At 49.5% G+C, this 24671-nt stretch overlaps 1 protein-coding gene across 12 annotated transcripts in view; it reads right to left on the minus strand.

The window, feature by feature from the left end:
* MIER1 (MIER1 transcriptional regulator) overlaps window positions 1-24671 on the minus strand; it is a 472995-nt gene that overhangs the window by 124031 nt on the left and 324293 nt on the right. For 7 of the 12 annotated variants that reach the window (XM_085602336.1, XM_085602334.1, XM_085602335.1 and 4 more), the window contains 2 exons: window positions 20899-20980; window positions 9561-9655 (listed from right to left, as the gene is read on the minus strand). In XM_085602336.1, the coding sequence (XP_085458462.1) occupies window positions 9561-9655; window positions 20899-20980 (177 nt within the window). Of the gene's footprint in view, window positions 1-9560; window positions 9680-20898; window positions 20981-24671 lie in introns of all 12 variants that reach the window. The other 5 variants (XM_085602332.1, XM_085602330.1, XM_085602331.1 and 2 more) reach the window with 1 other exon arrangement.

Here is a 24671-nt window from a genome sequence, read left to right on the forward strand (position 1 = left end):
ATCCCTCAGCCAAGCATGGCGACGGAGGGCCACCGAAGAAGCTATGGTGCGACCAAGCGCCTCAGAGACATCCAGAGCCGAGCGAAGAATAAACTCCGCCAGCTCCCGGCCATTCAACACATGGTGCTGCAGATCAGCGAAGCCACCCTCCTGAGAAGTGCAAGAGAGAAGGGACTCCGCAGAATCCCACAAGCAAGAAGTGGCTCGGGCCAACACACAAAGCGTGTTGAGCGCCCGCAAAGAAGCACTGGAGGAGGCGAAGATGGAGTAGTTTCTTTTCTGTAACTCCAGTTCTGTAGTAGGGGTATCTCTGTTATAGTCATAATCTAGTGAATAGTCCCGCCCATGTGCGTGGACCCCGGAGCAATACAAAATAATCTCTAAAGGTGACAAATCATGCAGACCTGCATACACCTTTAAGAGAGAATTTAATTTAAAGACAGATAATGCAGCCTATCCCACAGGCCACACTGTCCAGTACTTCAACTAGAATTCCACCAATATCCACAAACAGCACTGCCTGTCCATCTTTTCTCCACATAGGAAAAAACCCTGCCTCTACCAGCAAAAGCCTCTGGAATGATAGAGAGGAAGGAGTGGACAGACAAGCCCCATAGGCTGCCATTATGTGGCTTAAAACAGTATACTGTGCCTTTAAGAAAACTTTCCAGATTTCCAGAACTTTCCCCAGTATCCCAGAATGCCCAGCAGGTCCCATTTACTTTCAGTTCTTTTTGAAGGCGTAGCACGCTAGACCTGTAGCATTCTACATATGAATAAGTATCTCTCCACCGGGGAGGAGGGCGGGCGCTTAGGACTATAACAGAGATACCCCTACTACAGAACTGGAGTTACAGAAAAGAAACTACTCCTTCTGTAGTAGGGGATCTCTGTGTATAGTCATAATCTAGTGAATAGAACGGCAAGCCCATCCCCACACAACAAAAGCGGTGGAGAACACACAAGACACTACCACTACTGTGCGAACAAATTTCGCAGCGAAGCCTGCCCAACCTGAGCATCTGCCCTGGCATCCATGTCCAGACAGTAATGCGCAGCAAAGGTATGGACCGACTTCCAAGTGGCCGCCTTGCAGATTTCCGCAATCGGAACATTAAGCAGCAAAGCCGTCGTGGCAGCTTTGCCCCTGGTGGAATGAGCCTTAGGTTTACCCCCTAAGGTCTTATTAGCCTTTTGATAACACAATTGTATGCAGGACACAATCCACCGAGAAATGGACTGCTTAGAGGTCGCAAGACCAGTCCTGACTGAGCCATAATTAACAAACAATTGGTCAGACCTACGAATATCCTTGCTCTTATCCAGATAAAATTTCAACACCCTCCGAACATCCAGGGAATGGAGACACCTTTCCGCTGGCGAAGAGGGATTCTGAAAGAACGTAGGTAAAGTTATAGTCTGGTTGACATGAAAGTCAGAGATAACCTTTGGAAGAAATTTAGGGTGAGTACGCATCACAACCGTAGCAGCATGAAATACAGTATAAGGTTCTTGACAACATAATGCCTGAAGTTCACTCACCCTGCGGGCCGATGTAATGGCCACTAGGAACGCCGCCTTCCAGGATAGGTGCTGCAATGAAGCCTTGTGAATGGGTTCAAAAGGCTCCTTCATCAGTCTGGACAGCACCACATTCAAGTCCCAGGAAGGCGAGGGAAGTCTGACGGGAGGAAACACTTTCTTCAAGCCTTCCAAAAAATCCTTGACCACAGGGATCTGAAAGAAGGAAGTCTGTGAAGGGCATTTCCTGTAAGCAGTCAAAGCAGCCAGATGGACCTTAATGGAATGGAAATTAAGGCCAGACTGCGCCAGATGTAAAAGGTACGGAAGGATGACATCTTCCTTACATGTCGTCGGATCAAAGTTCTTGGACTTACACCAGATACAGAACCTCTTCCACTTGTAAGCATAGGATGTCCTAGTGGAAGGTCGTTTAGACTCCTTCAGTATGTCCATACAATCGTCTGGTAGATTCAGATGGCCATATTGCACTATTTCAGTAGCCATACCGCCAAACTCAAAGACGAGAGGTTGGGGTGCACCATCCGCCCCCCGAACTTCGTGAGAAGGTCCGGCCTGCACGGCAACCGCATGTGAGGAAGGAGAGACCGGTGAAGTAGGTCCGTGAACCACCACTGCCTGGGCCACTCCAGGGTGATCAGGATCATCCACGCCCTGGACTGGGACAGCTTGATGAGCACTGCCGGAATCAGGGGAATGGGTGGAAAAGCGTACAGAAAGCTGTTCGACCAATCGATCCATAGCGCATTCCCCAGCGTCCCCCGCTGGTAGTACCTGGATGCGAAGTCTCGGCATTTGCTGTTTTCGGCGGTGGCGAACAGATCTACGTCTGGAGTCCCCCACCTTGCGAAGACTTCTCCTAGTACTTCGTCGTTTATGACCCATTCGTGGTTTTCCTGAATCAGCCTGCTCAAGGCGTCCGCCTGAGCATTCTGCACCCCTGGCAGATGCGTGGCCGTAATCGTCAGTCCTCGGGCCAACAGCCAGCGCCAGATCGCCTGCGCCTCCTGCGACAGAGTGCGCGATCTCGACCCCCCCTGCTTGTTGAGGTAATACATCGTGGTTGTATTGTCCGTCTGTATCAGCAGCGAGTTGGTCTGGAAGGACGGAAGGAAGGCCTTCAGTGCCAGGAAGACCGATCTGAGTTCCAGGAAATTGATGTGGTACGTCCTGGAGAGATGCATCCGTCACGACACTCGTCGTGGGAATGTCCTTGTGGAAGGGAACCCCCTTGAGGAGGTTTTCCGCCGAACACCACCACTTCAGAGACTGAAGAGCATGCAGCGACAGTCGTATCTTGTCGTCCCAAGAGCCTGTCCTCTGATCCCACTGATCCTCCAAGCACTCCTGCAGTGGTCTCATGTGTAGCCGTGCGTGAGGCGTGAGAAAGATACAGGAGGCCATCGATCCCAGTAGAGAAGACACCTTCCTCACTGTCATCGATGGAGCAGTCCTGAGGTCCTGAGCCTTCCGAAGGAGTGATAACCGTCTCTCCTCCGAAGGAGACACGCTTGCTGACCGCGTATCAATGGAGGCTCCCAGGTACTGTATGCACTGGACCGGAGTCGGGACCGATTTGGACATGTTGACGTGTAACCCCAGCTTGTGCAAGAGAGCACACGTCCATCGGAAGTGATCTTGCGCTTCCGAGAAGGATGAAGCCTTGATCAGCCAATCGTCCAGATACGGGTAGACAAACACCTTGTTCCTTCGCAGATGTGCCGCCACCACCGCCATGCACTTCGAGAAGGTCCTGGGCGCAGACTTTAGCCCGAATGGCAGTACTGTGTATTGATAGTGATTGGCGCCGACTTGGAATCGCAGGAACTTCCTGTGCTTCCGTGCTATGGGCACATGGAAGTACGCATCCTGTAGATCTATGGCACAGAGCCAGTCTCCCTGTTGCAGCTGAGGGTAAATCTGGTGCAACGATAGCATGCGAAACTTCTCTCTGCGAATCCATTTGTTTGCCTGTCGCAAATCCAGAATGGGCCTGAACTCGTTCTTGTCCTTCTTGCGAACGAGGAAGAACCGAGAGTACAGACCTCTTCCCCTTTGAGACAGAGGTACCTCTTCTACCGCCTTTTTTCTCAACAAGATGTCTGCCTCCGCCTGGAGCTCTCTCAGCTGGAACTGAGAGCTGACCGGCGGAATCGCTGGAGGCGGGCTGATAAACCGAAGACTGTATCCATTGCAAACAATATTCAGCACCCACTTGTCCTGAGTAATTTTTCTCCACTCTGCCGGAAAAAGTTGAATGCTTCCCCCCACTGGAGTGGGTAACGGTTAAAGGGGAAGTAGCCGCTCAGGGCCGAGACCCGGCCGGGCCCTTGGTAGTGGTAGTCGCCTGCTGGCCTCCTCTACCCCTCTGGCGCTTCTGGAAGGGCTTCCGGAACTGCTGCTGTTGGCGCTGCTGCTGTCCCGAACCCTGCCCACGCCCTCTGCCCGAAGACCCGAACCGCCGCTGGAACGGGCGCTTCTTCTTCTCGGCCTTCTCCAACCCGACGGCCGTCAGGGTTTCCGCCTCCGCCTTCATGCGGGCCATCTCATCATCCGCATGTTTCCCGAACAGGTTTTCCCCCGAGAAGGGCAGGTTGGCCACTCTGTGCTGCGCCTCTGGTTTGAGGGACGTCAGGCGCAGCCACGAATGCCGCCGCTGGTGGACGCCATGACAGTAGGCGTGGGCGGCCAACAAGGATACATCCGCCGCCGCGCCGATCACCTGATTAGAAACCAGCATGCCTTCGCGCACTGTTTCCAAGAAGTCCTCCTGGGCAGCAGGTCCGCATACTGCTGCAGGGACTCCCACAGGGCCCGGTCGTAACGGCTCAACAAAGCCCCTGCACTCGCCGCCTTCATGGTGGTGGCGGCGGTCCCACACACCTTCCTGCCCGCAGAATCCAGCCAGCGGCTCTTTTTGTCAGGCGGAACCGTCGATGAAGGGGCGGTCGCATGTTGTTTCCTCGCCGCCGTCACGATGACCGAATCCGGCTTCGGGTCCACCCTCAAAAAAGGTAGGGTCCGACTCCGGGGCCCTATTCTTTTTCATGAGCCTGGAGGGGGCGGCCTTCGTCACCGCGGGAGTGAGGAACAGCTCCAACGTGGGTTCCACCAGTCCTGGTACAAGGGGCAGTAGAGGGCGAGACAGATGTTTCTTATGAAGTGTCTCGAATATCACGGACGTCATGGGTGTTGGAACCGTCACCGTGATACCCAACTTTGCTGCCCCTCTCAACAGCACCTCTTGGAAAGAGACCAAATCGTCCACCGGAGACACCCTAATCCCCGGCGAGTCCGACAGCGTCGGGGAAAAATCTCTGGTCGAGGATCGCATGTGCGACCTGGACCTGTGCCTCCTACGGCGTCGTCCTGAGTCCGACGATGACCGTCCATGGCTCCGTGATCTTCTCCTCCTGAGAGAGCGGGAGCGCGACCTCTTCGGCTTCGGTCTGCCCGCCGGTCTAGCCGGTCCCGGCAACCGCGGGCGTCGTGGCTTCGGAGTCCCCTGCGGCGGAGTCGGGTACCTCGGAAGGGAAACCGACCGCGGGGGAACCGCCGGCAGTCCCAATGGAGTGCGTGGCAACGACCGAGGTGGGGGCGGCGGAGGCAGTGGCCGCGGATGAGGAGGCGGTGGTGGTGGTGGTGGTGGAGGTGGCGGCGGTGGTGTTGGCGGAGGTGGTGGAGGCGGAGTCGGAGGTGGAGGAGGCGGTGGCGTAGGCATCCGAGGAGGCGTATACACCACAGAGTACACCGATCCCGATGACTCTCTCTTCCTCGACGTCGACCTTCGCCTCGACGGCGACCTTCGCTTCGACGGCGACCTTCGCCTCGACGGCGACCTTCTCGACGGCGACCTCCTTCTCGACGGCGACCTCCTTCTCGACGGCGACCTTCTCGACGGCGACCTCCTTCTCGACGGCGACCTCCTTCTCGACGGCGACCTCCTTCTCGACGGCGACCTCCTTCTCGACGGCGACCTTCTCGACGGCGACCTCCTTCTCGACGGCGACCTCCGTCTCGACGGCGACCTCCGTCTCGACGGCGACCTCCGTCTCGACGGCGACCTCCGTCTCGACGGCGACCTCCGTCTCAACAGCGACCTCCGTCTCAACAGCGACCTCCATCTCAACAGCGACCTCCGTCTCAACAGCGATCTGTGCCTCGACGGCGATCTGTGCCTCGACGGCGATCTGCGCCTCGACGGCGATCTTCTTGACCTCGAGCGTCTCGACGTCGATCTTCTCTTCGACGGCGACCGTCTCCTCTTCACCGACGGCGAACGGCGATCTCCCCCCGACGGCGAGCGCCGACCTCGACGCCGACTGCTGGAAGGCGCCGTAGACGGCGTCGTCGCCGAAGACGCCGATGTAGTCGACGGCGGCCTATTCAGGTCCCTCGACGTCGACCGCCGACGCCGCTTCTCCCCAGAGCCCTGGGGAGACGGCGAACAGATGGTGGTCATCCTCCTCGACGCCGCCGTCGACGACGTCGACGGGGAGTGGGAACGCTTACTGGTCTTCCTGCCCCTGGGGAGCCCCCCAGAGGCCTCAGTATGGGCCAAATCAGCCCCTCCAGACCCACCTGGTGCTTTCAGCCTTCTCTCCTCCAGGATTTGAAGCCTGATTTTCATTCTGTCCCTCAGGGTCCTGGCAGAGAACGAGTGGCAGATATCACAGCCTTCAGGCACGTGGGACTGGGGAAGGCAACCTATACACACCTCGTGTGGATCAGTTTAAGCCTTCTTTCGACCACATTCCGGGCACTTGTCGAACAAGCCAGGCATGTTGACAGTACCAGCCACTAAGCACTTGAAAAAGTGACAAAAATTGACAAAAAACTACAATAAACCCTTGAAAAGGGGAGAGCTCAATGCTCCAGGGTCCTGCTAGCAGGAGCCGGAAAAAAAAACTGAAAGTAAATGGGACCTGCTAGGCATTCTGGGATACTGGGGAAAGTTCTGGAAATCTGGAAAGTTTTCTTAAAGGCACAGTATCCTGTTTTAAGCCACATAATGGCATCCTATGGGGCTTGTCTGTCCACTCCTTCCTCTCTATCATTCCAGAGGCTTTTGCTGGTAGAGGCAGGGTTTTTTCCTATGTGGAGAAAAGCTGGACAGGCAGTGCTGTTTGTGGATATTGGTGGAATTCTAGTTGAAGTACTGGACAGTGTGGCCTGTGGGATAGGCTGCATTATCTGTCTTTAAATTAAATTCTCTCTTAAAGGTGTATGCAGGTCTGCATGATTTGTCACCTTTAGTGATTATTTTTTATTGCTCCGGGGTCCACGCACATGGGCGGGACTATTCACTAGATTATGACTATACACAGAGATCCCCTACTACAGAAGTTACAGCCCCATGAATCTAACCACAGGGCCTTCCGTGACGGAGGAGACAACACCGATGGCAAGGAGGGAAAGGCAGTCTGCAGAAGAGGTCCCCTGGTGGAAGGAAAGGCAGACAGGATAATGTGGAGCAGGACGGTGGTGGTGCAAGAGCGGCTGGGGTACCGGGTCCCCCATGGCAGGATGCCCCCAGGCCCCTAAGAGAGAATTATTGAGCGAAGTTTCGAAGGGAAGAAGCAGCTCCTGTCCACCAGAGCCCTGATGGAGAACCTCAAGCAAATGATCCGCGGGGAAATGGGCAGCCGGGTCACCCATGCGCAATATCCCCGCAGCCGGGGAGACAGCCCGGGCGAAGGCAGCACTCGCCTCCGTAGGGCAACGCGGTGGGGAGAGCAATTCCTCCGTGGGCAACGGCTGTAAGCTAAGCCGGACGGCCTCCAGCCCAACCGGAGGAAGAAAAGACCAAGCGCGGAATGGGGAAGGTTGACCGACGAGTGGGGAACCTGAGGCGCCTCTGGGGAAGACTGTGGCACGGGGACGGCGAAGAGCCCTCCTTGGAAGACGCCGGGGAAAAGGCCACGACGTGGAGTCCCGTCTCCAAGGAAGAAGAGACAAAAAGTTGTCGAACCTTTGGAGAAGAGGGGCCTCCGAAGACGAAGTAACGACCAGACGCCGGCACGGCGCCATGGAGTCTGCCACTGATGCCAGCGCAACGTCGACTGGTGCCAAAGGGGACGCCGCCACGACCTGCACAGCGGAAGAACGGGGCGGAGTCGGAGCCGGGGCGGCTAAAGAATGGCGCCGAAAAGGCACCGACTCGACCTCCGATGAGGCAGCCGCCTGCGTGGAGAGACGAGGGGGCCCGGGGACACGCCCCGGCCCCTAGCCAGCCCCTGCGGCGCCACCAGGTCCAGCAGCCGCCGGCGCTGGAGCGGCGTGCGCTCTGCCTCGGACAAGGCCGCTGCCTGCCCGGAGGACCGAGGGGGACTCGAGGACGAGCCACGAGCCCTGGCAACCTCCTGCGACACCACAGGGACCCCCCACGGGAGTTTGCAGCGAGGCAGAGGCGCCGTGGTCCAAAGGAGGGAACCCCGTAGGGTCGCACCCAACCACCACCACATCTCCAAGACCTGAAGCCGAACATGTCAGCGCCGAAGCCGCCGGCGACCCCGCGGAAGGCCCCGCACATGACAAGGGAGCCGCAGACGTCCCAGGAAGAGGAGGAGCAGCCAAGGAGGCCTGCAGGGCCGCAGCATAGGTCTCCATTTGGGCTCTGATCGCCCCCACGCCGGGAAACGGCAGGAAGGGTGGCGACGCAGGAGGCTGCACAACCCGCGGAGAACCTGCGCCCCCCACAGGGCGGGGAACATGGGCCTCGGGGACAAGCTGTGGCACTTACCGACAGGCGAGCGACACCCTTGTGGCCTCGGAGAAGGACGATGTTGGAGACGGAAGTGGCGGTTCTTGAACCCTTCGGCGGGGGACGGGCACGGTGACGACGCTGACCTGGACATGCGGGCCAAGAGGAGTTTTATCCGGAGCTCCCGCCAAGACTTCGGCTTCATCTTCTTAGAAGCCTCGCAGACGAGCAAGTCTTGAAGCCCGAAGGCATTCGCACACTGTTCCCAAAAAGAAACGCAAAGCGTGAAAAGGTCTGAAAACAGGCCAGGGACACGACCCGGATCCGCGTAGCACACGGAAAAGAAGGAAACTGACGTCAGCGCGCCGGGGTTTGGCTTATGTAACCTCGCTGACGTTACGCCCGCGGAAGACGGCGGGGCGGAGTCGCGCGATGCTGGGACAAGAACATTTTCCGGATCCAGTATCACGCCTGGGGATAATTCTACGTTAAGGAATCTGCGGCTAGTAGACTATCAGATATCATGATTTAAATCAAATCACATGCCTAATTCGCAAGTCAAGTGTTGGTATTGAGGGAGAAAAGGCGCACAAACGTCACACCTTCCTTGACCCAGTTTCATATGCATACCTTCCTTGACCCAGTTATATAGCCATAATGTAGACTTGCTGCCTCAATTACAAAGTAAAGGGCACTATAATATGCATTCTTTATGACTTGCAATGGAGAGTCTGAGATTATAGACATGGAAAGAGCAACCTCCGGAAGAAGCAATAGTCGAAAGGCCACCAGTTGAGTGTGATTTTCATGGATGGTCTCTGTTATTTACTATGCATAGCTGCTTTAGCTCCAAGGAGCTATATTTCCTCAGTACCAACTGACCCACAAGCTTCCATCTCTGTTTCCAAAGATATTCATCAGTCTTAGGTACACAATATGCCTTATTATTGGTAAACGGCGTTCAGTTCGCAAGCGGAACAACGCATGCCATAACAACGCGGTCGTTACAACGACCACATTGTTTTTTCGCATACCGTTACAAGGCAAGTTGGAAAAACGACTTGCGTTAAGGGGGAAGAAGGTGTTGGATTTAAAATCCAACACCTTCCCTAGTGTCCGCACAGACTGGAGTTGGAATAGTAAATTATACTATTCCAACATCCAGCGCCCCCCTACAGCAAGTTGTTTTTCCGACTTGCGTTGTAAAGGTATGCGAAATAGCAACGCAGTTGTTGTAACGACCGCATTATGGCAAGTGTTGTAAACACATGCGAAGAAAAGGTATATATTCCTTATTATTTACTAATGAACGTACCTTGTTACCCTGAATCAAATGGAAATCTTTCCCATAGGACTTTAGTCCTTGTTCAAAATTTCTACACTCTTCTTCAGTCCACACCGACAGTTCCTCTGAAAGAGATGAAAGACAAAACACTTCAAATTAATGAAGCACAATTCCATTAAAACTCAAGGACCTGCAGTCCAACACTTCAAATCAAAAGCATCTTGTTATAAAATGTTACATGCTGCTTTAAATAATGGTTATGGATCTTGTTTTTATTTATCATCTGTAAGGCCTGGTGTGGGGGAGATTTAACTATAATGCATGCAGTGGATGTGGGCCATGTCGTGTTTTCATTTTTTAGAACATCTTGTCACTGGTCTGCAGTGGCAGTCTGTATGGGTTTGGTGCTGGTCCCTCAGAGTGACAAAAGATATGATGCAGCTCTTAGGGATCCTCTTTAGTACCTATGCCTTAGGTGCCCTCTGTACCAGAGGTACCACTTACGAGGGACTTACAAATGTGCAAAAGGCATGTTCCCTTGGGGATCAAGTAACCAGGTGTCTTGTTTTGGGGCAGGAACACTGGCACTGGGGATCGGGTTAGCAGTAACCCAGTACACTTCAGTCAAAGTTGCAGCAAATACCAGGCAAACTGTTGGGGGACTACTGCAACAAAAAGACAGTTTCGAACAATTAGGGCATTACCCAGGACTCTGGGTGCAGAAACCTGGAGGTGTAGTTTTGGCATTTTGGCATTTTAGGTTTTCATGGCGGGCAAAGAGATTTATTTCGGAAAACCCCATCATTGGGAGTAGGATTTCTTGGAGGAGCTGTTGATGCAGCCTGCTTAGCAGGTCGGGTAAGTTGCTGTCAACCCCTGGGAAGTTCTACGCTAGGAGGTGAATCACCCAATGACAAATCTTCTGAGCCAGTGCTGACAACTGTGGTGAGTGCCACCCTGCTTCTGTAGGTCATGCTGTCAGTTTTGATCAATAACACCTCTCCCTGAATGTTATGAAAAAAGGCTCTGAGGGCCAGTAGATGGCAAGAAGCTAGAGGTAACTGATGTGAAATTCCTAGTTTTGGGGTGATCAGAGACCCTTAACTGTCATGATGTGGAAATGTCACCCCCCCCCCAGCCAGAAGAAAGAGTCCATGGTGATGGTCACCTGTGGAAGGGAGTTTGCAAAGGAAGATTGTTGTTCCACCAAAGCCGAGAGCCTTACCAACACTAGATCCTGCAGATGACCCTCTGCTTGTGCCCTCTGTGCCGAGAGGCACACACCTGCAATGGAAGCATGTGCAACCTTTCATGGGGAACTAGGAGTATGCAAGAAGCCATCATTCCTTAGAGATGCATAACTGAGGATTGGGTTAAGAATTGCCCATAACAACATTGAGGATTGACCCTAGAAAGCATCAACACTGTAGGGGCTGAAGGCGAGACTTCTTAGCGTTTACTGTGAATCCCAATCTGTATAGTAGGAAGATGGTAACCCGGGTGTGCATTAGGCATTGCTGCCTGCCTACACTCTGGCTCTGCCAATTGTTGAGAGAGCGGAAGATCTGTGTGCCTCCCTCTCCTGAGCTGGGCAGCCACAACCACTAGGCATTTTGTAAACAACCCTAACCACAAAGGGTAATACCTTGAATTGGTAGTGTTGTCCACCTATAACGAAGTGAAGGTAGCGCAGATGAGCAGGATGCGCCCTTCAGATCTACAGTGGTCAAAAGTCTCCTTGCTTCAGCAGGAGGATAACATCCTATAGTGTTGTCATATGGAAATATTCTGAGATGATGTATCTGTTGAGGGGCCAGAGTCTGAAGATTGGTCTGTGGGAGCGGTCTTTTTTTGCAGATTAGAAAGTATTGGAGTACAATACTGAGCGCTGGTGTTGGTAGGCCACCAGCTCTATTGCCCCTTTTAGGAGGAGCGTGTGCACCTCTTCTTGAAGAAAGTGGAGATGATCTGTGCTTAAGGTGGGTGCACGGAGTGAAATTTTTGGTGAGGAGGAGTACTAGGCAATGACCATACTGGACTTTATTTGGAAGATGGGTCTTGAGAATCATCCGAGCCAATAGTGGATGGTAGTCTCGGGCCGATGGTGTTTGACGCCGATTGTGTCTTCAAGGTAGACACCTTCTTCAAACCCAAATGAGGTGCTTAGACCAATAGGGCCGAAAGGGCTCTAAGGGTTGCTTTGACTTATTGGTGCAGAGAGACAGACGATGGTCGAGGTAATTGGTGCAGTCCAGATTTGGGTCCGATGTCTTGTCTTGATGCCAACCAGAGCCCAAAGACTGGAGAGGCCCTGAAGGTGGCACAGTTTTATGTGATGGACGCCCGGCCCCCTGATGGGTGGTGCTCTGCCTTGGTGTGTGGCTGTTTGTGAGGTTTATGGTGTTGAGGTTCAACCATACTGCTGACCCTTGGCGCTCATTAGGTTTGAGGACCAGTGGTAGACATGGAGGGAACATTTTGCTCGAGTACTTTTGGCTCGGAGGCGCTGGATCGGATTACCTCTGGGTTATGTTAGTGCACAGGCAGACCTTGGGATTTAACTTCCACTTGTTCCTCTTCCTCTGCACCAACGAGATCAGCCTCAAAGATGTTGAGTGTGTAGCTTATGGACCGGTGCTGCATCGTGATGTCTACTAGGTATTGTTCTCTACGCTGTCGAAGTGTCTTTTAACAGCAAAACGTAAGCAATAAGCAAACTCTGGGTCCTTGTCATATGGGGAAAGGCACAAATTGCACACCCCTTGCAAGTCAGTCCACAGGTATTTCACATCACACAAGAGCACTTATTAAATGGCACACATTCCATCACCCTTGGTACAGCTCATTCTCTGGAGACAATGCAATCAGAGGAGATGGAGTCCCTACAGGGCATGGGTGACTTGAGGATCGAGGGTCCTTGTCTTGTCTCAGGATTTCCGTTATGTATCAACAGCAAAAAAACACGTGCTACTCTTAATGATGGGGGTTAAAGTTCTTACAGTGGGGGCCCAAAGCATGAATGTCTAATACGTCTGGTCCAGGAGCCTCGTCAGTTCACATCTCAACCTGATGGTGGAGAAAAACAATCTAACAATGGAGGCTGTTCCAATGCATAATCCCTACTAAGAGAGGAGTTACAGGAAACCTTGTAACTCGAAGAAGCTTTTTCGAACAACAACAAAACTTGTCACGTCCAAGCCCAATACTAGATGGGAGGAGTATGCAGAGCATGTGTATCTACAGCCATGCATGCAACGTACATATTGTTACCAAAGGTCCTGAAGAGTTCTCAACTTATGAATGAGTCTCGGAGCATTAATTCCTGGTAGATGGTGTTGAGTTGCGTCATTTAACATAAGGAATCATGTAATATAGCCCTAGCAACATATATGTCTTTAGCTGACTGAAGTGTGAGGCAATAATGTTATGCATTAGTATGCAAGGAAGACAAAGTGGCCGTCTGGCAAATTTCAGACAATGCGCCTGGTGAGAGCAGTAGAAGTAGCCATGGCTTTCCTGCACTAGGTACAACTGTGAGCTGAAGCGCTATTCTTAGGATCTGTTTTGCAAAGTTGATACAATAATATATTGGCTGAGGTTCAGTGCAAGCAGCCTCTCTTCTTCTCTTTTTTTTTGGTTTTTAACTGAGTTTTATATAGCCCGAACTTGACCTGAAGGTATCGTGTATCAGAGCGCTTACATGAGCACCAGTTGCTGTTACATGAGGACACATTCAATTTTTGTTAGGCACGGGGACATTAAGTGATTTTCCCGGAATCACAGGATGTTGTGCTTCCTTGCCGAGACTCGAACCTGGTTCCCTAGTTCCGAGGTCGACCACCCTAGCCGTTAGGCCAACTCCTCTCCCTAGTAGGGTGAGGAGGAAAGAAGGATGGACAATTGATCGACTGGGCCCTGTAGGACAGACACAACCTTCAGCAAGTATAAAGTACAGGAGCGAACTACCAGTTTATCTGGGTGGAACACAGTGAGTGAAATGAGGATGGTCCAAAAGGTCCTGTAATTCAGCAACGCATTGGTCCCAAGCCATGAGAAAAGAAAACATCAACTTAAAATCCCATTTTGTGACAAAAAACATTGTGGGAGGAAATAAATACAGTAAACTAGGCAGAAAATTCACCAATACCAACATCATTAATAGAGAGGATTGATTAGGTAGACACATGAAGACCAATAAGGCCGTCAAATATACTTTTTTAGCCACTCATGTCAACATATTCTGGACAAGGAAGAGCACAAAGCACATATTAGAGAAGAAAAACTGGAAAGGACAGGACATGTAAAAGAATACACACTCAAATTAGGTATGCAAATGCAATGCTGTGGTAGTGGTGCCATACACCTGCAGGGAGAGCCGCTGGCTACTTTGATTGACCACAGCAGACTGGTGCCACTGGATTTTGTGTGTGGGCAATCACAGCCCGCAGCTTTTAGCAAGCAAAAAGACCATTTTTGGTGCTGTTCTCTGTGCATGCTGCACCATCTTGAACTGTTCTGTGTGCCACTGGCATGAGGTAGGAAGGTCAGTCACTGCTTTACCCTGCCTGAGGACTGAGACTGTGGCTAGTTTTCGGACGATGTCTGATTTTGCTCAATTTACTGAAACAGTACTTGTTTTTGCACAATTTGTTACGATATAGGTAACTATTTAACTTGATGTCTGAATTATCGGATCTAAAGAATGTTTTTAAGCAAAAGCACAATACACACCACTTCCTCTCACCAGCTACCTGGCCCTTTTCACACCAGGCCAGACTACTTGCTGCCTAAGAAAGTAATGAGACAGACAGCGACGATGGCAGTCAGCAGCTCTGGTGAGGTCTCCCAAGTAAAACTTTGTGGCGCAGCTCAGGACAAAAACTAGGAATACCGTAATACACACACACACACAAGGAGGGGGTCCTTCCCTGACAGCAATGGTGGTCGTCCGTGTGAGCCAAATCAGCTGGGAAGAATAGGTAGCAAAACTGTGCATGCTTCATACACAAAGTACTGTCCTTCTGACATTGGGAGCACTTGAATTTCTTCCAAATAGAAACTGGGCATAACAATAATTTGAACAATTACAGCACTATTTACAAACTACAATGCGGGATAAGAATACCCGAAGCATTCTTATATTTAAATTCTAGTTGAAGTTGAAAAAACCCACCGAGGATCATAAAAATGGTCAATTAGCTACTTAGGTTTCCTTTTGAAGAAATATTGCTAAATATTCCATACATTAAGAGAGGTCACCTCCCACCAGACTATGATGTAAAATATAACCCTGAATGGGGAAGCAATGTAGTGTCAGCATGCATGAAAGGTAGCAGCACCAATGCCCAACGAGAAGTGCATGCCGTGTGTTTGGGTGTTTTACAGTACCACCTCATCCATCACGTTCCGTGTGTTCTGAAGCGTTTTTTAAAGTCCTACCATCCAAACAGGGAGAATGGTCGTGTAAGATTAACTAATCAACTTTTTAATCCTAGGTGGTGAGGTGAAACAAGGGAAGGTAGGAACTGCCTGGCTTTCCTCTATTGGCACATTAATAATTAGAGAAAGGGATCCTTTTAAAGCCCTGAGGAATGTCACTGACCAGCTACCTGGTACTTTGAGTGGGCAGAAATATGTGGCACAATTAAGGATGGAGGGGGCATTGGACCCCAAAACATCCAGTGATCTTTTAACCATACGCAAGTTACCACCTAATAAAGCCATAAGCACACAATTGATGGATGGAATGCAGAACAAATCAAAACTTTCACCCCCAGTCAAGAGATCTGGGTTATATCCATCAATCTTTTGCTCAACATGCCACCCCAGTTTAGACCTGGCCATATGCAAATCAGTCTTGACCCTGTCCTCCCTGGACCGGAAACAAGCATCCTAGGACAGGTTTTGGGGTTTCACCCCTATTTAGCCAGGATAGCTTGAATCCAGTAACCCAAATCTCTTGACTGGGGGTGAATGTTTTGATTTTTTCTGCATTCCGTCCATCAATTGTTTGTCTTTTGCTTTCTCGTCCTAAGTGCGCCAGGTATGCCCAGACGTGGGTCCTGGGCTCATTGTGCCAATGGAATCAAGCTATCCTGGCTGATGAGGGGTGAAACCGGTCCTAGGATTAGGCCTGGGCTAAAAATCCGTTCCGCTCGCGGAAATTGCGATAATTCGACATTTCCGCGCGAAATTGTTAGAATTTCCGCAATCCGCATTTTACCGGAACTTTTTTGCTTGCACACGCTGTAAAATAATACATTCTCGCGTGCGCGCGATCGCCTTACCTGAATCCCCACGTTCGCCGACAAGTATTCCCGATACGGTCGCGTTCTCCACGAGATGTTGGATTGTTGGTAGCCATTTGCGCTGTCTCGTGACAGTTCGCGCCCGCAGTAACGTCATTCTTCGCGCGATCACGTCTTTCTTCTCGCGATCATGCACCGCGAGACAAGTGAAAACAAGATGGCCGCGCCCGCGAGCAACTGCATGGGTAAGTTGACGAGCCGCGACCACGTAGAAAATACCGCGAACGGGCGGGAAAAAAACTTCCGCATCTTCGCGATATTTCCGCATGTTTGCGGAGATTTTTTAAATTTTCGCGATAATTTGCAAAAGTTAATTTTGCAAATTCCGCCCACCCCTACCTAGGATGCTTGTTTCCGGTCCAGGGAGGACCTGGCTTGGCAGTTTGGGCTGGACTGTTCCCATGAGGCACAGGGTCAAGAGTGATTTGCATATGGCCAGGTCTAAACTGGGGTGGCATGGTGAGCAAAAGAATGATGGATTTACCCAGATCTCTTGACTGGGGGTGAATGTTTTGATTTGTTCTGCATTCCGTCCATCAATTGTTTGTCTTTTACCACCTAATAAAGGAAATACCAGTGGTGTACCTTAAGGAATTTTTAACCAAGAACTGGTTCCCTGCCTTATCCAGGTAACTAATATAGCTTAAGAACTCCCTCATTAATTGAGGTTGAGTACACCATAGTTTCATCACCCTACCAGGGTAGGATGAGGTGGTCAATGATGAAGCATGCCACATTAGGTGGGTGAGCCCACCTCATCTAAATATATTTAAACCCAAAAATGGTCTTGTGTGAGAAAGTGGCTCTGTATATACTGTTCCCAAATAGGTACAGTGTGTACAGAGTCAACAGTCCCCAGAGGTTTGGCAGAGGCTAAAGTTTGATATAACCTTACTCTCTAAAGTGGTAGTTTGGTCGAGCAGTAAGGCAGTATCAGAGGACAGTGTAAAGCATTTGTTGTACACACTCAGTCAGCAAATGGTCTCACACACTCAATAACTGAACTCTAGGCCAATGGTTTATATAAAATAAATATATGTCTGTTTTATTTTAGAACCAACAATTAGGTATTAAAATATACTTTCTCAGAATGAGATGCTTTAGTTAAATACTTTTGCAACATGCAATTGACTTTTGTAGATAGTTACAGGTTGTTGCAATAGGCAACACAATTTCAAACACAATAATGCATTGAGCTCAATAGAAGTTTTAAGTTATTTGCAATAGATTACTTTCAGGATTACTTTTGTAACTCCAGGACTGGATCCTAGATTCAGTCATGGGACAGTTCTTAGAAACAAGTGATAAAAGTCGACTTAGTTATTGTTGTGATTTTTAGGCAATATTTTGCTATTTTAAAAGTTGACAGAAGAAATTTCATAGAAAAACAGCCAATGATTTCCTATGGGAGAAAATTCAAGTTGCAGGTAAAGTAGGTTCTCGTTACTTTTGTAATCCAGTACTGGGCTCCTAGACTCAGTACTGGGACCTCTATCTAAAATATGTAAGTAATTACGTTTTCACAGGTGGTACGATTTTTAAAGAATATTTGAAGTTTGCAAAAATCGACATTTAGAAGAAATTTCACAGGAAAACAGTCAATGATTTCCTAAGGAAGAAAATTGGGTTACTGGTAAGTACGGTTGTGAATATTTTTCAGGGTCAGTGCTGGGCACTAAGATCCAGCACTGGGATCTCTCCTAATAGCAGGTGAGTATTTTCGTTTTCGTTACTCGGTTGATTTCTGGTGAATATTTTAAGTTTTAGAAACTCCACACAGAAGAAATTTCAGAAGAAACCAGTCAATGTTACCCTATGGAGGAAAATTGGGTTATCGGCTTTTGGGTAAGTACTCGACTGGCAGAGGTTAGGTTCTGTGCACAGACTCAGGGGTCTCCCAGGGTCAGGTAGATACAGTTGTTACACCCTCAGCGGCACAGAGGCAGCCGGGTGCAGAGTGAGTTAGGCCCAATGTTATCCTATGGGAGGCAGGGGGGCCTAGGTTGGTGGCTGCTGACTAGCAGGTCACGCGGCTGTGGGAGCTGGGCTCCTGGTCACTTGCTCAGGGCAAATGGGGAAGTAGATAGATGTAGAGGGTACACTGCCAGGGCCACTCGGGCGGCTGGGTGCAGGGTGCTTTTGAGCCTTCGGGCGCTCAATGGATTTCAATGGGAAAGCTCCTGGTTGAACAAAGGCTGCAAGCTCGGGACGAAGATTCTTCAGGTGCCACCACCACTTCGAGAGGTAAGTTGGTTAGTTGGAGGATAGGTAGGTACCCAGGAGTTGGGTACAGGGGGCCGCCGGGTGCATGGGTGCCTTTTGGTGTCGGGAAATCTTACCCTCTGTTGATCGCGGTTCGGGAGGTACCTGGTTCTGAGGCTGCAGGCGTCGTCAGGAGCGTCGAGGTGAGTCCTTGGGTGCCGGATTCGGGGTCACAGTCGCCGGGGGACGTCCTCGGGGTCTTTGTTCACTCCGGCACTGGCCAGGCTTCACGGGTGCAGAGTGTGCAGGGTTCGCGGTTCCGGGCTGATGCCAGGGATTAGAGCTGATTTTGAGCAGAGCCTCCGCTCATGGGAGCCCCAGGTGCTTAGAGCCAAAAGGTAGCCAAGTCCTCCAGGGTTTGTGAGGTTGCTGGCCACAAGAGGTGCCGGGATGTAGCAGGAGCAGGTTCGAGGGTCAACAGGCCGGTAGGGCTGGGGCCAAAGCAGTTGGTGTCTTCCTCTTCTTAGCAGCTGCACGGCAGGTCTTCTTTCTTCTTGCTCTTCTTTGTTTTTCGGAATCTAAGGGAGGAAGGTTCAGGGTGCCCCTAAATACTAGATTTAGGGGTGTTACAGGTAGGTAACGGGCAGGGACCAATGGGTCCCTGCCCTGGGGTGGGTACACCTCCTATCCTGCCACTCTCCTGTGGGAGGGGGGCAGTAGCCTAGTCCTGATTGGACAGGGCCTCCCATCTTCAAGATGGCGAGCGCCCGGAGATGTGCTTCACCTCGCCTCCCCACCTGAGGGGTGGGGTTGGCAGGCTGGCACATCCCCTGTCCTTATTTGGGGTTTCCGGCCAGGCTTTCCGCCAGAGTGAGGGCAGCAAGTGGCCTGGGGAAGCTCACAGAGGAGGCATGCCTTTGAAGCTTCCCCCTGTCCATCCTGGGGGAGGAGACCTAGCACCTCGCCCAGGATGTGCATTGTTGCAGGCCCAGGAGAGCGGGGGCTCTCCTACCCAGGGGTCCAGCAACATGTCTGCTGTGTGACTGTCTCCCAGACCAGACGTGGATTGTAGGTTAGGTTTCAGGGGGCATCTCTAAGATGCCCTCTGTGGTGCTTGGTACATTAAGTCCCACACTGGCATCAGTGCGGGTTTAATGTGCTGAGAAGTTTGATACCAAACTTTTCAGTGTTGCCATTATGGTGCTGTGGAGTTCGTGTTTGACGAGCTCTCAGCACCATGTACTCTTAAATGGCAGCACTGCACTTACAGTGCCCAGGAATGGACCTGGGTACTGTAGGGGCACAGGGCTCATGCTCCTGTGCCCACACCACTGGCATAGGGCACCCAGCTAGAGGGGTGACTGATGTATGCCAGGGCAGTGTAGGTGGTGGGCATGGAACACAGGGATGTGTGCCATGTCGACTCTTTGTTTTGTCTTGCACCGAGAGTGAGTGAGTGAGTGAGTGAGTGAGTGAGTGAGTGAGTGAGTGAGTGAGTGAGTGAGTGAGTGAGTGAGTGAGTGAGTGAGTGAGTGAGTGAGTGAGTGAGTGAGTGAGTGAGTGAGTGAGTGAGTGAGTGAGTGTGTGTGTGTGTGTGTGTGTGTGTGTGTGTGTGTGTGTGTGTGTGTGTGTGTGTGTGTGTGTGTGTGTGTGTGTGTGTGTGTGTGTGTGTGTGTGTGTGTGTGTGTGTGTGTGTGTGTGTGTGTGTGTGTGTGTGTGTGTGTGTGTGTGTGTGTGTGTGTGTGTGTGTGTGTGTGTGTGTGTGTGTGTGTGTGTGTGTGTGTGTGTGTGTGTGTGTGTGTGTGTGTGTGTGTACAGGGCCTCTAAGGGTGGCACAATGAGTGTTGCAGCCCTTAGAGGCCTTCCCTGGTCACACGGCCCAGGGTACCATTTACCAGGGGCTGACATGTTGCCAGGGTTGGCCAATTTGGGTTTGAGGTTTTTAGGGAAGGAACATAGGCCCTGGACACCTGATTGTCAGGAGTCCAGGGCACACTCACTCAAAGTACATTTAGCAATTCAGAAAAAAGTGGGGGCATACCATGCAAGAAAGATAGCACTTTCTCACATCTTGCACCTAGGATAATTAACTAGGGATAGGGAAATACCAGTTTTGAGAGATCCTGGCTTTGTAGTTTGGGCTCATCTGTTCCTGTTGGAGCAGGAACAACGCTGATTTGCATATGGTTCGATCTAAAGTGAGGTGGCATAGTGGGCAAAAAAAGATGGATCAGAAAGCGTCTCCAAGAGATTTCCTGGTGTTAGACTATCTGCAATCTTTCCCCTATCACTTTGTGTGTGTTTAACTCCTTAAGTAGCCATGGATATGTCCAGACTTGGATCCCATGTTTACTGTGCTAGAAAGAAAAAGTAAATAAAATGAAGGGGTGGAATACTACCCCAAGCAATTGCCAGTGGTTAGACTATTTATAAAAATCCCCCCATAGCAATTTGTGCATTTGACTACCACGGCACCTCATATTACTCACCACAACGACTGCCTTGGTCCACTACCTACTAAGTACATTAGGCAAGAGCAAACTGTCATGTTAGCTTATTAACACTAATGCCTTAGAGGGTTATTCTAAACTTCTGCAGCCTTCAGTAAGCATGTTCTACTGTTCGCTAATGTTATAAAGGGCTTCTATAAGATAATTGTCCTTCACCTGGCCGTCAAACAACTACCTCACAATGACTCCATCTAGAACATTATTTATTGAGGTAGCTGACCACATATAAAATATTGCACATTTTCAAATAGAGCACATGCAGGTAAACCATGAAAACGGAAACAAAACAAAAAAAAAAATCTAAAAAATCAACATCCAGAGTTTGTTAAAAGTAATTCCTGTGCTTACCTCTAGCTGCCTTCACATTAAATCTTAGTCGTCTGAGTGCTTCTTCAGTATCAAAATTACACTTGACTAATTCATACAATGCCTAAAAATAAAATAAAAAATTTGAGCCACGATTTAAAACAGGATGGAAAAAAGATGCTGACTTTTCTTTACGTAATGTATTTTTTTTTTTAGAAGGACGAATGGTCTAACATTCAAGGTCGTAACCAAATTTTTAGAAGACTCAAATTTCAAATTGATTGAAATTCAAGACAGAAGAAGGAAAGACAGAAGGAAAGAAGAGAGAAGGAGGGAAGCAGAAAGAAAGATGGAAGAGAATAAGAAGAAAATAAGGCATATTTGAATGAAAGGATAGAAAAAAGAATGGAATAGAAAGAAAGTAAAGAAAGAAAAAAGAAAGGAAAGAAGGAAAGGTGAGAAAGAAAAAAGTAAAACGATGATAACTTGATCTAGAACAGTTTCAAATGGACACAATTTGATATGCTGTGAAATAGCCACAGTCAGAAAAGCTAAACACCCCAAAAGGAATTTACAACAGCAGTAGCAGGAGACTGCATCTGATAAAGATAGAATGTGCATCATAAGTGTCCTGCAATCACTTCAGGCTCTAAACACAAAGGCCACACTGAAATAATTAATAAGTAAAAACAAAAACACTGGCACTGAAGGGACTAACTTGTGCGGAGATATGCTTCTTGTGAGAAAGCAAAATGCAGTCACTTAAAGTGACGTTAACCAGTGGCTTAAGTCGGCTGGCCCAAAGCCCCATGCTGTAGGATGTAGAGGGCGGAAGCAAAATGTGAATGACAACAGACCAATGGATGAAGGGAGATGGCAGACAACCCCCATTTGTAAGTATGTTATACATATTTTAGTACAATCAAAAGGTTTTGGCTAACGCCAGACCTAAAAAGCACATGCTCTGCCATTATAAATTAATATGCTACCATGACTGCCAGTTTTGTGCAATCTGGTGGACGGTAGTCACGCTTGCTACAAAGGCATTCACGTTGCATTTCTTAAGACCACAGACACACATCACATATAACCTAGTTTAATCCAGTTTTAATGGCCTATTGCACTCACCCCTTACTCAAGCCCACTTTTTAAAATTATAGCACTGACAGGACATTTCATGACTTACTGTGTCATAAAGTAGCAGGAGTTTTCAAATCCCACATTCTCCCTTTCATCTTGAACCACTCATTAGCTAACACCTACTATGGTAACCCTGACAGCTCAACTTCACAACCCCTACATAGCATAAGAGGAGATCATTTCTTGCTATTCCTATTGTGCACCAGTAGGTGCTGCACTTCAACACCTGTTAAACCAGGTAACACTATTTCCTACAATATTGCCTACACACGATACTGTCCAGTAACCACTGACTGAAACAGGATCACCTGGATATGCCTTATATACTAGTATGAAGCAAAGAATGTTAAAGTAGTCGGGACCATCGGTGGCATGAAATTATGCATTCTGTAGTCTGTTGATCTCAACTCGTTCCGCTCAGAGAGTAAGGTTGCCAGTGTAATTTTTGAGGAGCTAGGGACCTGACTACATTGTTCACAATTTTTGGATCTAAATGCAGTTTTAAACCAAAAGGATATTTCTTTGACAAGAAAATACCTTTAATAAGCTCCTCAGGTGAGCTGAAACTTGAGAAAATATTCTTCGATTCCAGTGTTATAGAGAACAGCAACCTCTTAAAACTTAGTGCGATCATAGAAAAGATCCATTTGCAAACAAGACTTCAGAGAAAATTATTTTAACTGAACAAATTGTCTTCCGTACTTAAGCAAGTAAAATAGGTTACTCTCTTCAGACAAAAAATAAATCTGACTCTCACCCTCCTCATGTGAAGATGAAAGTGCATGAAAGGCGGAGAGCTAAGGCACTATATACTGTTGCTTAAGATGCATTTCTGCAGTCATGGAGTGCAGTGGATACCTTCAACCCAAACCCGGCAAGAGGGTGTAGGAAGCTGGCTCTTTATATAATATACCAAAACGTGGTACACTGCGTAGAGAGTCCAGGTATCCCTTATGCATGTCTCAACAATCCCAAGGTGCTCTTTTGTGGTAATGTGGTCGAGCAGCCTTGGGCTTACTAAGGAGGAGTGTTAGACATTTGTTGCATGCACCCAGTCAATAAATGATACACACACACTCTATAAGGAGATCCACACCAATTTAGAAAAAAAACTCATTTTTATATAATTTTAAACACCAAGAGCTTCTTTATTGGTAAGTACTTTTTAAAATAGCAGTTTTGAAGAAGAGTTAAATAAACTTGTAATGTCTAATGCGGTAATGTTATCCTAGGGAGGATAACACCTACTGCATACGGGTACTTTTTTTTTTTTTTTTAAATAGTTTTTGTAGGAAAGTGGCTCTGTATATACTGTTCCCAAATAGGTACAGTGTGTACAGAGTCCACAGCCCCCAGAGGTTTGGCAGAGGCTAAAGTTAGATGGAATATGCTACTTACCAGTATGCATCTGTTCTTGGCATGTAGAGCTGCAGATCTACACACTTGTGCATAGATCGCCATCTGGTGTTGGGCCCCGGATGTTTGCAGTTGTTTTTCCTCTTGTAAAGTCTTTGGAAGTCACGAGGTGGGTGACTCCTCCTTTGGATTGTATTGCGCATGGGCTTCGGTCCATCCTAAGATTGTTTTTCGCCAACAGGGAAAGATGGAGCGTAGTAATAACAGGAAAGATGCCCATGTGTGTTGTATCTAAATAAGATAAACTGGAACAGATAATGGTAGCCGGGGAGGCAGGTGGGCGTGTGCAGATCTGCAGCTCTACATGCCAAGAAGAGCAAGTTACTTACCTTTGGTAACGATGTATCTGTAAGAAACATTAGTTAGTTAGATTCCTCACCTTAGAATATCCCCAGGCGTTAGACTGGATCCGGAAAGATTTTTGTAGCAATACCCCTTGCGCGTCGCTAGGCGTCGTCTGCGGCTCCGCGTCAGTCGTTGGCGTTGTGCGCTGGAATGACGGAGTACTTAGACGCCGCCCTCGCGCGCTGACGTCAGTTCTTGTACATAGCTTTCCGCGCTAGGGACGCTGAGCCATGCAAGAGACCGACACTGGTGCCAAAAAATCTAGGGCCCTGAAAGGGAGAACCTTAACCCTAGATGTCGGTTCGCAGAACGGGGAGGCTGGGTGGGTCGGTGAGGAATCTAACTAATGTTTCTTACAGATACATCGTTACCGAAGGTAAGTAACTTGTTCATCTGAAAGAAACACGTTAGTTAGATTCCTCACCTTAGAATAGATACCCCAGCAATACCAACCCCGGAGGTGGGCCTGCGAACCAAGATCACACCAGAAAGTCCTGGAGAACAGAACGGCCAGAGTGGCCATCTCTCCGGACTTGGCTGTCCAGGCAATAGTGCCTGGCGAACATGTGCAGTGAAGCCCACGTCGCCGCCTGACAGATGTCCTGCAAGGGGACTCCCCGTCCCAGGGAAGTTGTCGCCGCTGTGGCCCGGGTGGAATGGGCTCGCAGCCCAACAGGAGGGACCTTTTTCGCCAAAGAATAGCAGAGTTTAATACACAACACGACCCACTGCGAAATGGTCCGCTTGTGCACAGCTTTACCCTTTTTCGCACCTACATATCCAACAAAAAGTTGGTCGTCCACCCGGAACTGGTTTGTGCGGGCCAAATAAAATGACAGCGCACGTTTTGGGTCCAGACGGTGGAGCCTCTTCATCTTTTGAAGGATGCGGAGGCGGAAAGAAGATGGGCAGCG

The sequence above is a fragment of the Triturus cristatus genome, chromosome 4_2 (genome assembly GCF_964204655.1).
Source record: "Triturus cristatus chromosome 4_2, aTriCri1.1, whole genome shotgun sequence".
NCBI classification, from domain to species: Eukaryota; Metazoa; Chordata; class Amphibia; order Caudata; family Salamandridae; genus Triturus; species Triturus cristatus.